This window comes from Sodiomyces alkalinus (genome assembly GCF_003711515.1).
Source record: "Sodiomyces alkalinus F11 unplaced genomic scaffold SODALscaffold_4, whole genome shotgun sequence".
In the NCBI taxonomy this organism is placed as follows: domain Eukaryota; kingdom Fungi; phylum Ascomycota; class Sordariomycetes; order Glomerellales; family Plectosphaerellaceae; genus Sodiomyces; species Sodiomyces alkalinus.
The window spans coordinates 4,294-20,838 of record NW_021167082.1 but is presented as its reverse complement, the minus strand read 5'-3'; the positions used below and the strand labels follow the sequence as shown (position 1 = coordinate 20,838).

Sequence of the window (16,545 nt, the reverse complement as noted above, 5' to 3'; positions counted from 1 at the left end):
GTTGTGGACGTTGTGGATGTTGTGGACGTTGTGGATGTTGTGGACGTTGTGGATGTTGTGGACGTTGTGGATGTTGATGGATATTGTAGGATATTGTCGGATATTTTCGGATGTTGTGGAATATTGAAGGATATTGTGGGATATTATGGGATATTATGGGAGCAGGAAGGAGGGAGACTCTAGAGGACTCTAGGTCTTATGACTCACGAAATTACACCGTGGAGGTGTCTCGTGGTATACTCTAACAAGTATATACCGTAAACGTCTTGATATAGCTTATATAGCTTAGTTTATAGCTAGTCAGCCACGGTTAGGATATTACCTCAGAGCCTAACGGTTACCACTTATAATATAGTCATTCTTTATTCCACTTTACGAAGCCCTCGAATAAACTCCTAACGTAACGATATTTATAAGAGTTATAGTAGTATCCCCTCTACTCCCGAAATTTATTACTAGCTAACGTAGGATAGATACCGTTCGCTAAACCTCCGAATTATAAATCTCCGAAGTGTCACTTAAGCCAGAATTCCAGTGCGTACGAGGTGTCGAATTACTATAGTCTTTACTATAATAACCGAATAAGAGATAAAAAATCCGATAGTAGTAATAGCGGAAATTCTAGTAAGGCCTATTAAACTTATTTCGTATATAATCTGATTCTAATTAGTCTTATAGTGACTGATAGAAATACCTTACACGGTCGCCGGAGTTCTTCCAGGATTATAAGAAGTATGCTATTAATTATATTATAGCGGAAAATTATAAGAGGAAGTTCTGCTTCTTTAAATACGAGAATATTGCCTTTTAAAACGAAAACGGCGAGATAATTTAGTCTATACAGAGAAATAGGGAAATAGATATTCCCGCGCGAGTAGGTATATATATCGTTAGAGGGAAGTTAAGGTCGGGATAATCCTAGTAAGAGATACCTACCCGGTATATAAGCTATTCGTTATATTAAACTATACACTAAATCTAACACGTAAATATATCGTCCCGTGGTGAGGTTACTTACGATATATTTTTATCATAATATAATCCGTTATTTCTTAAAGCATATATTCTTTTTCCTATAATCGTAGATAGCTCTTTTCGATCCTATCGCAAACGCAGGGGTTAAAGATCAAGATAAGAGCCGAGATAATCGCTCCTATAAGAGAGAAAAATACATAGTCTTCTTCTAGTCTCGTCTCGCTTATTTCGCTTTCCTAACTGCTATTAACCGTTAAAGAATCCGATACCCGTGCTAGATAGTCGTCTAAAGATTCGCTTAACAGAAGCGGGAGCTTTAACTACGGAAATAAGATCTGGGCGATTTCGGTGGCGAATCCTACGTCTAACCAGACTAAGGTATCCTAAAAACCCTCTTTAGGGAAGTTTATCCTTATAATTTTATTATCTGGTAAGTTAGACTTATCGCTTTCTTATAAATGCGTCTTAGCCTAATTTTAATCTTATTATATATTTGATTACCGAAGATATTATAAACGGTATTCAAGTCGGCTACGCGATATACCTAGTAGTCGTTATCCGCTATAGTAATCGGTTCGGGTGTCCGTTAAGAAACTTTCCTGACTATTAACTTTACCCTGGTGAATAAAGAAAAGTAGTATAACCTTCTGAAAATAGCGACGCTATCAGTCTTTTAAAGTCAGGGTTTTGCTTAATATCTAGTCTTATTGCTATCTCTTCGAGTATTAATCTAGCACTATGGCTTAGGAGGGTTCTGTGTAGTTTTTAGCGATACTGACGAAAGCCATAGAGATCGAAGGACCCGTAAGCTCTTAGCGATATAGCGAGGATCAAAGGGAGGAAAATATAAAGATCCTTATCGAGAACCTCTAAATACACTCTTTAGGCCTTCCTCTGTGTAGAGCGCCGCTTAATATCTTGCTTTGGACGGGGTATATCGCGGCGTGGTTAGCGGCCTAGTGGCTTAAAGGCTATAACCAGGCGTTCTTCTAAATCTCTTCGACGTACGGTCAGAATAATCCGACGCTGATTTAGCTCTTCCGCGATCGCGTAGATACGACGTAATACTGGTGATATTATAATAGAAACGTTAAGACTAGAGTAGGGTATAGCGATATAGAAGCCTAAGGGGGATACTAGAGAAATATAGGTGGAGGTTAAGGGAAATAAGGACACGTTAGGGATATAAGGGAAGGTTAGGGAGTTAAGAGGCTAGGGGTAGCTCGCTAGATGCAGGACGAAGTGGGGCGGTTATAGTTAGGAGTATACTACCTCGTTTATACACGATTTTAGTATCCCGACGTCTAATTAGTGGTAGGCATTAATAAACCTTACTTTATAAGACTATATCCCCGTTAGCGGCTATAAAAGGATAATATTTTCGTTTTCCTTTCTAATTACGGTCGCGTATAAGTAATAGGATACTTCCTTCGTTATATTATACACTTATAAATACCTATTCCTGCGCTATAGTCTTATAATCTAATAGACGTGAGTTACTGCATATATCTTAACTAGCAGGGCTATTTAGCCGACTTAATTTACCCTGCCTATATCTAGCGCGTCGTTCCTTTAAGTGCCCTACCCTATACGATTTAGGACGAGATAGCGAAACCATTAAGGCTAACGAAGCTATAGCGGCCCACCTATAATTATCGTTTATAGCCTAGCCGAGCAGCCACCACGCAGGCTACCATAGCCAATTAAGAAGAGTCGCCTTATATCCTGCCGCCCATATAAATAATTCTTTAGCACCTATACACTCTCACCGCCTATGATAGTTAGTGTTAAGTTCGGCGGGGTCTTAGTACGTCTGCTACCGAAGCGTAAGATATTAGAGAAGTAGAGTATAAAGCTAATACTAATATATCCATTCTAGTCAACTAATCCTCCCCGACGTAAGCCCGTTATGTATCATAATCCTATATTAAGCCTGAACTCCCCACCGTATACCGGTAAGATAGCAGAGAATTCCCGAACTGCCAGTTTTAATAATAGGTTCGGACTAGCACGCTTATATCTTCTATACTCGGTCTAAGGGTTCATTAGTCGTCTTCTTGGAATGAATGGTGTATCGGTAGAGTGAATACCGTATAAAAAGTTTACTAAATCGGTTATCACTCTAGGTTATAATATGCTACGCGCTGCACTAAGCAGAATCTGCCCTTTCTTCGCTATCGCCGCTATACTTTATAATAACGTATTAGCCTACGCGACTAGTTCCGCCGTATTCTCGATATTTAGTTATCTTATTCGAAATACTCTAGGCGGGCCCGGAGCCCTATACGAGAAAATTCAGCTAAAAGCGTGATTTTCGAGGTTAGATATTTCGAGTAATACACTTAAAACTAGTATATAGGATTACTTATAACTATCTTATATCCTCTTTATAGTAACCCTCGGCTCTACTTCGATATATTAGCGTAGCTTTCCACCTAATTAAGCTCTACGCGGTTCCCCACACCTTTCCTAAAGTCTCCACGCGAGTAATCGAGTTCTTATTTCTCCTTTCCTTACGAATCCTATAGGCTAACTATAACGAGCGACCGATAGTAGTACTAGATACGATTCGAGTTAAGTAAGACGGCGGGTAATATTAACGAGAAGCTTTAGTGCTAGACTTATTTTAAGCAGTTCACTATAACCAAAGCATTACGTAGCTATATCGGAGCTTTCCAGGTTAGTGTTCCCAGCCTATAAGAGACCTTCCTAACGATTCTATAGCTAGAAATGTAATAACTGCCAGTTAGATAGCTATAAGTCGTAGTATATTTACCACGACTCTATCTAGGAGATAGGGGTATCGACGAAGATAGGGACGAGTATAACGATAATAACGACGACGACGATAATAGCGATAACGACGACGATAATAATGACAACGATAATAATAGGCGGGGTGGTGTCGGTTTATCTAAGAGAGGGGGAACGTACTAAGCCAGGCATTAATATCCCTACCTAAAATACCGCCGGAAAAGGCAGTTCAAGATAAGGCGGGGTCTAATAGTGTATGACTAAACACGTATTCCTTTCCTATTCCTCTCTTAAGGCAGCACTAACGTTATATATATAGACGTTTAATGCTACGAGATTTATATCTTCTGCCGTGCCTTGTTTTCCCGAGTAAGAAAATATATAAGGTATAAATACAGAGCTAAAAAGCAGCGGAGCACTAAAGCCAGAGATTTCTATAGGAAGGAGCAGTACGCCTAACTACGGGCCTATACTAACCAGAAGCTAAATATAATACTTACTCGACGGGAAAGTCTTTCGGAGGACCGAGAGGGCACCATAAAGTAACCACTTCTAGAGAATATATACTTAGTATTAGATCGAGCGACTAAGAGATATATAGTAGCTATAGATAACAGCTTAAATTAAGTGCTTCAGGCTAAAAACCATTTACCGGGTAATACTCTATTCCTGATATCGCTTCCAGGTCTTCTAATATTTTGCATAGCTATATCTTAAAGCGATTTATTAGTCGACACCGAGCCGATATTATCGGTATTATTCTCGGGCCGTACTTAATAGGTCTATAACGTTAACGGGCTGCTTCTCGGATATAAATTTAATCTTACCTAGTATCCAGGCACTAATCTTCCATAGTATCATAATTCCACCCTTCTACTATATAAAATAGCCTCTGATATATTCCTTCTCCTCTAACGCACCGTATAAATCTTATCCAGGGGTTAATTAACTTAACAGTATTTCTAATAGCATTATGCCATACACAGGGGGTGGGCAGGCGGGTAAAGGGACCGGCAGTATATAGGCTTATTTAGACCGATATTCATCCAAATAATCGTGCTCTCTATAATATTAGTAACTAATGCTTTAAGCGACTTAGGCAGTTTTATTGGACTCTATCCCTTAACTACCTCGTTATTCCTAAATATAACCGTGGTTAAAGTGCCTTATTAGACTAAGAACGCGGTTCGGTCGTTAAAAGCGACGCTGCTATCCGTGATAGCCGATTAATATAGGGAGGAACGAAATATATAATCCTCCGAAATATATAATCCTCCTTACTCGAAATAGACGGGAATAGGTTCGAGGCCGAGCTAACGGATATAAGCGGGAGGAACCCGTAAAAGAGAATTATCCGCCTCGATAGTGTCTAACCACTATTTATATAAAGCTTCCCAAAATATTCCTCTTAACCCGATACTCTATAGCTAGACGATAAGTACTCTTATATAGGAATTCGGATTACTCCTGAATATATAGATACCGGGAGGTTTAGCGCCGATAGATCTGTAAAGGCCTAGTGCAGGGGAGTCAAAGTAAAACCGGAGAATCGGTTGAATTTGCTATTAAGTTAGAGATAAGTCTCACGAAACCGGTATCTCTGATTAACCGGGTTATCTAGGATATTAGCTTTGTAAAACTATAAACCACTAGCTAATACAAAAGGAGTAGTATCCTCGTCTATTTGCCTAATATTTTACCCTAGGAGCGGATCCTAAGCGACGAAAAACCCATTTTCTGATATAGCCTTCTACGGGTCTTCTATAGAAGGTGATGCAGTCGACTCTATAGAGCGGATTTAGGGACGATAACGACTTAGTAAGAGTATATATGCTACTATTTAAGGAGGGGTTTAGTAACTTTTTCCCCACTTAGACTAAAGCCAAAGAAAGACGCAAAGCCTTAAGGGTGCGTTTTGCATATATAGTTACACTTACGATAAATTCATTAAATCTAAATATTCCGAAATCCGAGTTTTCTCTTATACGTCCAAATAAATATCTAGCTTCGCATAGGCCTGCTCCTATATTATAAGCCACCTTATATCTATTCTCGATATTACTTATGCTCGACCGAACTAGCTCGATTTAGGAAGATAGCACGTTAGTGTGATTCTCCGGAAGGTAAGCTCTTAGGGGTTAGTTCCTCGATACGGGACCTGCATTATCAGTAAGACTATACTTCGTGCTGCCTATTATTCGCCCTATCGCTCCTTCTAAGTTCTTAAACACCGGATCTACTATACCTCCAGGGATTATAGTTTTATAATCCAATATCGCTAGCTTAGCCCTCCGCCGTATTTACTTTAAGGATCATAGATTTATAATCTTTATCGTCCGCCTTATCGCCGTATAGCCGGCCACCTAGAAGAGCACCTAAAGCGCTCAGGCAAATATACTAGCTAATATCTATATAACGCGGCCTAGATCTTACCGGGCTTAAGCTAATACTCGAGGAGTCAAGGCGTCTTAGGGGTTAGCAGCGGTCTAGCTTATACCCCGTGCTCGCCTTATCTAGGGAGGAGGAAGTTTATTCGCGGAGGCTATTCCGGTACTCAAGCACTATACATACAAGTCATAGTCAACCCCTAACCAACTATTCAGCCTTAATAATCTAAGGGCAGTTAGCTAAACGGAGAGATAAACGGCCGTGATAGAGGTTAAGCTATATACCTGCTAGACCTTCCAGATCGGTGAACTTACCGGCAGGGCTTTTCACGGTGTATAAGGGTAAGACTAGCCGGTCTCTCTAATATTAAGGCATAACTATACCCCTAAAGGTGTGTAGTAGAAGACAGCCACACTAACAGCTCGGTGATCGTTATTTATCCCTGGCGGAATTAGTACGGCGAGCTCTCTTGACCGTCTCTGCCTGCTTAACGGGTTAACCATCAAGTATATAAACGGCCCTTCCTCCGGAGGAGCCTATAACCACCAGCCAGACTAATTCATATACCAATATCGGTGACCAGAACATTATTCTATCTTAGTTCTACCGCAGGCTTACACTAGTTTTCATAAGAAGGCATAACCTCGACTTGCTAATAGTGCTTTTCAGAAGGTATAAGAATAACCCTCCATTTCTTATCATAGCTTCCAAGGATTTATAACTCGGAGTATAGCTACGAGAGACTAAGAGGATATAATCGATTTCCCTTAGTTATTATCTCTCCTTACTAATATATCTCTTACGCATAGCTTATACCTAACCCTATAAACTAATAGCACCTTTATTATAGCAGACCACGGCACTTCTATAGAGAGAGCCGGCGCTCCTGCTATTAGCCTAACCAAGACCAGGACTACGGAAAACCCGCCTAAAGATTCTTAAAGTCCTCCTACCGCTACTAAGGGTGCCGACTCTGTGGATAGCAATAATCTAGCTAAGAATACCACTATAGAGCTAAACTCCTAGAAGGATAACGATCCTTCGTCATTAGATTAGATAGATAAATAGCCCGTAAACGAGTCCGCGGATAATATATCGAAGTAAGACGGAAGCTAAAGTGGTAGTATAGTTTCTATAGATAAGATTATGCAGGGCACGGAAACTATGACTTTAGATTGAATAATTATGTTGCAGAGAGCCGGGCATTATCCTAGCATTCTACCTCTACTCCTTTTATAACTAAGGCAAAATATTTCAGAAAGATTCATTCCCTCTATCCTACCGTGCACTAATATAAGTGTATTCTATCCGGAATTACTAGTCGAAATATTATTAAACTAAGGGCTCGACGGTACGGTACCTAGATATTGAGTATCGCAGGCGCTACTATTAGCCTCTAATAGAGTAGTTCGCACGTGACCTATTAGGTGGATACTACGGATACCGGCGTTATTCAGAAGTTTTATTCAGAAGTTTCCCTAACCCAGATCTGTATATTAGCAGCCCGAGAACTTACGCGATTTCAAACCACACCACTAATAGGCGTTTACTATATTTCAGGCTCCCATAGCAGACTTTTAGGATCCCACTATACCGTGCTTCAAGTACTAGCTCGTTAATTTTAAGCGTCTCTATACACTTTTATAGTTTTACCCTCACGATAAGCAGCACTAGCGCCTCTATATCATAGAACCCATCACCGTATCCTCGGCGCTCTAAGTGTTAGCCAGGAAGGCCGCGGAAGAGATACCCGTAAATAGTTAAACCGGCGAGAGAGTTAATATAGAGGATAAAGACGTGAAGCTCTTCAAGATAAAGTTATCGCCTAAGACACTTAAGGATATAACTAAACGGGTTATTAAAGACATGGTATGTCTATGCTGATTTAACAGAATAGCTAGTCTAACTAATAAGAAATCTGATATTAAGCGGTGGGTCGGAGGCGACAAAGTTAATATAATAAGGGGTGTATTTTAACTTAGATATAGCTCTCTATCTACGCTAAATAGTAGAATAAGCGCCGTTATACCTATCCTAGTGCCCTAATAGATAAAGCCTATTATTACTATTTATATAGCAGAGGGTAATAGGGACCTTTATAATATAGATAATTAGTCTTAGCCCTTTAAGCTCGAAGAAGGTATATATCTCAAGGTGGAGAAAGGTCAAATTTACTTTATCTTGATGCTATTTATAAAGCCAGTAAAAGAGGGGGGTTAGGAGGTCGCGAACCGGTTAGAGGTTTACCTATAAAGCCTAATCTACGTCGTTAGAGAAAATAGTTTCTATACTAGCTACCGGCCGCCTCGGACTATTAAAGTTACCCTGTAGAGCACCCTTACTATAGTTCGCGCTGCCGGTATACTCTTAGCCCTGAAATATATCCCCCTCCGATATAGCTTTTAGAAGAGTAATAAGGCCGGAGGTATTAGAGTGGCCGCTTACCGAGGGCTACTCTATAGATTTAACCCCCGGGCCGACTAATAGATTAGGCTAGGATCGTAATATAGTATTTTCGGCACTATACGGCGAAAACCTATACGGGCTGCCTAAGCTTCCTAAGATCGGTTCTATAGGTCTAAGGGTTAGAATAGGCTCTGTACGCTGCCCCGTATAATCCTGTCCGGCTATAATAGCTAGTAAGTGGAGAGGCGATATCTTTTATGCTGTCTAAACCCTGCCTGAGTGGCTATAAAAAAATTCGGTCTACTCCTAGCTACGTGTAGACGTAGATTCGGTCGTAGGAGGCGAGCTTACCCTGTTATTGGAAGCGGTAGACCTTATACGGGACTCCCGAGTAAAAGCTTCTGTTTCCCGTAGAATCCGAATTCTATCCTCGTATTCCTCCCGCCTTATCGAATAAAGGTGCGAATCGAGTCCGCTTATTTTAGTATCGGATTACGTGGGTAAGGCCTGGTTTCGACGTAGACTTCCTTTATATATATCTGGAGTATCTCTAATTCCGACGCCTAGGGCTAGAGTGTGTCCGATCTCGGTAAATTACGTTAGAATATCCACGGTAGCGGACGAGAAGCTCGTGGCCGAAGATTGGTATTCTTTAGTTCTGCGTGGTGTTTCCCTATCTATAATAGTGATAGGAGAGAGTTATGATAAAGGAGGCACTTAGTATTACCGGGTTATATTATTTTCTCGGATAGGTGTGCCCTGGGTATGGATTTAAATTCCTTCCTTATTAGGCGGATTCCTCGTGCTACTAAACGTTATTCTCCGTCGCTTTCTAGGCTAGTCTAATATCGGCGGTTAAATTAATCGTCGGCAGATATTAGGCGTCTCTTAAGTTAGGGCTTAGTACTATATTTCGCACTGCTTGTGACTAATATGGGTCGTCTATAGGGTATCGTAGACCTGTTTATAATAATCCACACCTAACCTTCGACGAAGGTTAGCCTAGACACAAAACACAGGATTAAAAGGCAACTTTGACTAGAACTTAGCTATGATTGAATGCAAGCTCGGGAGGGTTTTTTTTAGCTTTAGAATATCGTCTCGGAATTTATGGTTGCTTTTGGATCTCGCTAACGTGTCGTACGCCGTAATATAGGTTAGCGCTAAGGAGCCGATGAGCATTAATACAAAGACGTAGGGGCGACTAATATACTATAGAGAAGCAATTTAAAGGCACGGTGGCGGAAATCCTTATATAGGACACGTATCTGCTATATGATCTATATAGCTATATGCCGATATTTTTGTAATTATTTTGCGTCTGCTTTATAGGTTATTGATCGTAACCTGCCTAGAAAGTCTTTTATGGATTTGTTCACGTCTTCTGTTTTAACACCTAACTTAAGCGTAACGAGGCATTCTCCTAGAAACACTAGGCCCCCGAACACCGATAAGGCCACGGCGCGGCGGGCCTCGTAACCCGCTTTGCCTACCTCTATAGCGCGGCGGGCGAGATAGTTAGAGATGCTCAGTGATGTTTAGGTAGAATTTGCGGGCGTTACCTGAGCGATGTTTTAAGGCGAGAGGATATCGTTAAACGCTTACAGGATACCCTCCTCCGTATCTAAGCCCAGCTCCGACCTTTTCTGCTGCCACTGCTTCTTATTCTAGGGGATACGGTCAACGAAGTTACTAATCGTGGAAAGGGCGCTTAACAGCGTGAGGACCTATAGCCTAGACCTATTAGGGTTATCGTTATTTTCTAGGATGCCAGGTTATTCCCGGTTTGGATGGCTTTCGAGTGTCCACTCAATGATGGTCAGTGTGCCCGTCTTTGTTGTTATTATATTATTTAGGGCCGGTATATCCTTAGGAAGGGCCTTAGCCGGCTTAAGTTAAGGTTAGCGAAGTCTAAGCTAGTATTCGAGTCCAGCCACGTGTGATTCGTACTCTTAAATGCGTGCCTCGAGTTAGGATATATACTAGCAGCATAATAGATTACTATATAGTTAGTGCCTACGAAGATTCATTATAGCTAAGTTTAAGTATATAAGGATTAGGATAAGTTTCGGCGACTAAGTGATAGGCACTTAGTTTAAACGTATTTAGAGAGGTCGTAGCTACAACTTAGAGAGGGGGAAATAGCCCCCTCTAGGAAAGGAATAGCGTGTAATCGTGGTTAAGGGGGTAGTATAGTTAAGATATCTATAACCGACCGCGGATTATACTTATATTAGTAAGGGTAATATCCGGAGGTTAGTATATTAATACAAAGTATATATATATTATTAATCCTAGTCTATTACTTTACGCCGAATCGACTAAGTAATATAGTATCGCCTAGGAACTAACTTATACCTAAGGATAATCTCGCGTTTTAGCGTTAGCTTAAGGTTATAAAAGCTTTAATAAATCTAAATCCTATACTAGCTAAACGGAGTCTCCGCGCTTTAAGTAACCGATATAAAAACCTTATATTACCGGGCGAACTATATAGGGGTAAACTATAAGCTCCCGTAATACCTTATTTACCTTCTTCTTTACTTTTCTCTATCTTAATCTTTACCGCTTCTAAGATATAGCCTAATAACTATATAGTTATCGAGGCTTATATAACGGTAGCCCTCGTCTTCGCCTTTTAGCTCTACTATTCTTATTCTATATATACGAAAAAGCCCTTGAAAGGCGTGGTTTATTAGCTTTGTATCTTAACTTAGTTTAGCTTATCGGCGCTCGGACTTACCTATATAATCGTATATATATTCGATAATTATAATAGTCGATTACTGATAGCTTCTAAAGATATAATAGGCCTTGCTATCCTTAGTATATAGATATATTAGAATTCGGCTAGTATAGAATAGTTCTAATTCGTTTCTAGCTTATAGAGTAGGTATACCCTATAACTCTAAGTCTCTACGAAGCCCTCCCTATTACTAAGGAAAAGCCGCGTAGTATATAGAGATTTCTGCGTATATACTTTTAGGGGAGCCTTCCTCCTCTAGGGTTCTTTATTGGGTTTAGTACGTGGCAGTTAGTAGAGAATGGCGATGAATGGCTATGGGGCGCACCGACGCTATGCTATTTTACCCTTATAATTTTATCGGGCAATAGGGTCTAGTTACGTAGCCAGGCAAAGGCATCTCGATAGCGGCTAGGCCTTTTAACTCTTTTGAGTTTTTTCGTCTTCCTGGCATCAGTGGTGCTATTGTTCATCCACCTTAGCGGGTTATCCCAGGTGCATCTCCTCCCGCAGTGCCTGCTCGTCATAATCCTCAGCTCCGAGAGATACGCGTGGTTCCTGCTACGGCAATGTCTTCCTTTGGAAGAGCTGGTGAGTTGCTTCCACTTTCGTCCATGGCGGTACCCTGATGTATGGTCACAGAGTTTTGGTCATCAACAGCATTATCCCGATATTGAAATCGGGAGGTCTCGGACACAGATTCCTCGCCTTCCATCAGCAAACTCGACCAGGAACATACTACCGGGAAATTCTCAGGTTCTGTCCGCCGCGGCCCTGGATAAGGATGATGCCTAAACACAGGAGGAAATAGAGCTCGACCCCATTTCCCAACCAGGCAACGTATTTAGGCGGTGAGGCATCATTACCATGGGTCGGAAGCCTTATGTTTATAGATGGCATCCTCCAGGCAGCATCGGTGTTCTCTTTATTTAATAGATCTTCTTCCTCTTTTGTTATTCGTCCTGAATTCTAATACCGTAATGGATAAGGCGACGGATCCGAGAATATTAGAAGGGACGGTGACGATCACGTCACTTCGGCCAACTCCAAGACAGCAGTGCTGGGCTTCCACGGCTATTTGCTTTCCCCTGCACCTCGTTGTTCTTCCCCCTAATCATACTTTTTGTACTTTTCCCCCCTCACGGTTTGGTCCATTGCTTTGTGTGCCGTCGAATAAGCATTTCCCAAGGCTGAGTCTGACTAGGCTTGCAGTGGCCTATGGCGCGTTTGGAGAAATGGGGTAAAATGTCAGCAGAGCTTTATAGGCAAGAGAATCAGGCATATGTACGAGCAGGGAGGGAGCTAAGAGGCTAAGAGGCGGGGCATAATCCTCATAGTGGTAAGGCAGGGGTGTTCAAGCCAAGAGGAGTTCAGGACGCACTGCACTTTTCATCACCTCTAAACAAATATTTTGCGTTAGTGCTATATTATCCAAGGGTGGTCTGTCCCAGAGTATATTCACCTACCTGAACTCCCGATATATAACGTGTACTGGACAACGAAGCTGTGTCCTGACATAGTTTGGATACTATTAAGATATAATCCAGCGGATATAACCGTAATAAAATTCCTTCTATATATAAACTGGTCTTAGTAGGTGATTCTAAAGCAGGTTAATAGACAGGGAGAACGAAGAATAAGCGTACCTTAATCTATTTATATATAGATAATATTAAGGTAGTAAGTAGTCGTAGTAAAACGAGTATATCTCGTATAAAGAGGTAGCTTATTAAATAAGATAGGATTAATAAATAGGGAAGGAGGGCTATAAAGATAGATATCCTATTTTATTAAGATAGTGGGTAGGGCATATATAGTCTTTATCTTATAAATAAATCTTCGTGGCTAGTATAGTAGCTAGGAGTTATTTACGTTCTTATACCGATATATATAACCCTCTTAAATCTTATTATAAATAGGCTAGTATAGATCCTGCCTTTTAGCTTATTAGTCTTAAGCTTATAAGCCGAGTTTAATATTTATCACTACTATAGCTATATTCCCTTTTAAAGTCGAGTAAGGCCGAATTTACGAGGTTAAACTTAGAAATCCTGGAGTTTTTATCTTTAAGGTATAATAGTCCGGAGATATATACTATCGTAGTTACCTAGTAGGATACGCTCTTTCTAAGTAGTTAACGAGACTAACTATTTTACAGGATATTATCCTTAAACACTAAGACGGCGCCTGGGTTAGTATTTCAAGTCCCTAGGCTATTCAGTTAGAGCTAGATAGGTAATATAAGAGCCTGAAGAAAGGAAGTTTTAAGATGAGTAAGATGGGTTTCGCTGAATCTGGGTAATGGTTTGAGGCAAGGAGTGGCTGGTGTGCCGTATGATGGGTTTAAGGGCGTATCGGGTGGAGGTCGATTTCTTTATTAGTGTAACTCAATTTTGTCAAACCTAAGTTACGAAACAATAACGCAAACCTCGTCTCTTTATATTTCAACGTGTTTCCGAATCGTGAGGCACGAGCCGCCTCGTATTTCTAAGCTACCTTATCCACTTGATCTCTAAGATAGAACAGATTATCATCTGCAATATGCCATTAAAAAGTAGGTATTGCAGCGACGAGACGCGGCGAAAGGTAACGACGAAAAGCAATAATGGAAGCAGCGAGACATACAACGGCTTTACTTATGCCACGCCCACTTTAGCCGAGCCAGAGACGTCCAGCTAGATAGAGGTTAAAAATCGCCAGGCTAGATAGGAAGCTGGGACATACGCCGAATTGCCTCGTTAATAACCTCGCGAACGGCCCCAGAAGGTCGACCAGAGGATTGGTTCTCCCACCGACATAGGTGATTAGTATGTTCACCGTAGCGATAATGGCAAGTTGATTATCGAGATCTCGTAACCCTTCGACCGTAATTCTCCTCCTCCCTTCTGTGGGCCTCAATATACTCAGTCAAATCGCGACCCTTAACCAGGTACATGAAAACTGTTCGCCACGCCATCTCCGTACAAAGGTACACGCCACATCCTCTCACAACATTAGAGAGCTCCTGGCTTTTTCCCCAAGCACTTGTTCCACTATCGCAAACCTCTGTGATCTGGATGACATCGGTTGCAAGTGCAAACATGATAAAGATGGAATCCGGGTTCATTAAAGAAACTACCACGAATAACGCCACTGCTCCAGCTTGCCATGCCAGTTTGATAAAACCGACCCACCATCGCCGATTTGCAAGCATCGACTCCAGTTGGACAAGAGGTTGTGCTGCCTCCGGGTCCAGAAGATATCGCACCGTCTTCTGGTTGACAGGAACTCTCACCGCCCCCAACTCGACAAGGGTTCCCATGCTGGATGAATTGATGACGTTTTTTCGCTCCTTCTCTACAAACAAAGTCAGTCAAGCTCACGATATCTGTGGTGCTATGCAACAAACCTTTCGTTATCAGCGACCCATTTGATATCGGTGATCTCTCGATTCAACGCCTTAAAACTGAACCAGCATGCACCAAATGCTGATGCAGTGCTTGCGACACCGACTGGAGCAGCCAATGCACTAGGCATGCAAGGATCAAAGCTAAAATGACTTTGAAAATAACCGGCGGGACCTTCTGAATATCGCTGAGCAATTTGCTTAAGGTATTACTTTTACGCCCAAGCTTCTTGTCGTAAATGGATTTAGACTGAAAACATGCTAGTGATAGCGTGCATTGCAACACTGGAGCGCCCAAAATATTCCAGATTGCTCTTAGTATCACAGGCGTGGCGAGGAGTATCGTGAGCGAGAAGACCTGGTTGCCGTTAAGGAACTTATCCATGAGAAAGGCAAGAGCGTGTCCGAAAAAGCAGAGCAAGTAGATCACGACGAGGCTCCACGCTGCCCATCTAGCTGCTGGTGATTGATCGATCAATGGGGACTGCTTAGAGTGCGACATAATGAGGTACAGGTCATTGTATTGGAGCTGCAGACAGCCATTCCGCTGCTTTGCAGTTCATCTTGGTTTATATACAACTTCAGGCCTCCCCCTCCCCCTTTAACCCCCATCGGCCGGAAAGGAGGGGTTCAAGTTCTTGTGTGCTGGGTTCATGAATCCATGTCATGCACTTGCATATGCATGACCCTGCTCCAGACCGCCCTTTTCACTGTGAAGAGATAATAGGGAGACGAAGCTGGGAGAAGCTGGTGCATTAAGAGAGCTCTATGTCCACAACGCAGAGCGAGGAGGTGAGAAAAGCAGGGGAATAGATTATGGGGGGCAAGAAACTCTTCCTGCCACGGATAGCCACGTGTATTCCTCGACCAAGATCCAGATTAGGTCGAGCTGCCTCCTGTTAGAAATGGGAGGCTGCGGCTACGCGGGAATCCGCTTGGCCATAATCACGCCAACGGGGAGAATAAGCGAGGTTTTTTTTTTTTTCTGTATCGACAGGGCAGCCACAAAGGGCGATATAAATATTGCTTCTCCTATAGCAGTTTGGTCCTTGAAGCATCCAAGGAATTGTGAGACAGTGAAACACAAGGGGATGATATAGTTAAGAAACTAATGTATAATGTTCGCTTACAAACCTGCAAATTCCGAAGAGTACCTGTCCCAATCTTGGTTGCCCACATAATACGTCTTACGCCACCATTCGCGGCACCACATCCACATCCCATACTCAAACGTAGCAGCTCCAGAAACCAAACACTGAACAAGATGCAGGGTTTCCCAACCACGTATAGCACCCACAATTGGCAGGACAAGTGCAGCGAGGTTGAACGAACCGAAGATATCGTCAATTAGTGGTGTGGTAGGAAGGTAGGTTACGTGTATGAATCTAGGTAGAAGCGGAGGTGGCACCGGCTGGCATCGGGCGCTGTCAGTACGAAGTAGTGCCCCAGTCGGACTAACCTCACCCTATTGACTTCCCATCATACGGCACACCAGCCACTCCTTGCCTCAAACCATTACCCAGATTCAGCGAAACCCATCTTAATTATCTCAAAACTTCCTTCCTTCAGGCTCTTATAATATCTATCTAGCTCTAACTAAATAGCCTAGGGGCTTAAAATACTAACCCAGGCGCCGTCTTTATATTTAAGGATAATATCCTGTAAAATAGTTAGTCTCGTTAACTACTCAGAAAAAGGGTATCCTACTAAGTAACTATAATAGTATATTTCTCCGGACTATTATGCCTTAAAGATAAAAACTCTAAGATTTCTAAGTTTAACCTCGTAAATTTAGCCTTACTTAATTTTAAAAAGGAAGATAGCTATAGTAGTAATAAATATTAGACTTAGCTTATTAGCTTAAGACTAATAAGCTAAAAGATAGGATATACAC

At 41.7% G+C, this 16,545-nt stretch overlaps 1 protein-coding gene across 1 annotated transcript; it reads right to left on the bottom strand.

The window, feature by feature from the left end:
- Nucleotides 1–11,752: 11,752 nt before the first annotated feature.
- SODALDRAFT_378017 (hypothetical protein) lies at nucleotides 11,753–16,190 on the bottom strand (the record flags this gene model as incomplete). The annotated part of the gene is made up of 14 exons (XM_028614950.1): nucleotides 11,753–11,802; nucleotides 11,873–11,988; nucleotides 12,133–12,167; nucleotides 12,261–12,310; nucleotides 12,410–12,482; nucleotides 14,256–14,318; nucleotides 14,400–14,602; nucleotides 14,718–14,774; nucleotides 14,871–14,901; nucleotides 14,977–15,201; nucleotides 15,324–15,417; nucleotides 15,782–15,906; nucleotides 16,060–16,075; nucleotides 16,171–16,190. 14 exons carry the CDS (start codon nucleotides 16,188–16,190, stop codon nucleotides 11,753–11,755), a joined length of 1,158 nt encoding a protein of 385 aa, XP_028466676.1.
- Between the last annotated feature and the right edge of the window lie 355 nt (nucleotides 16,191–16,545).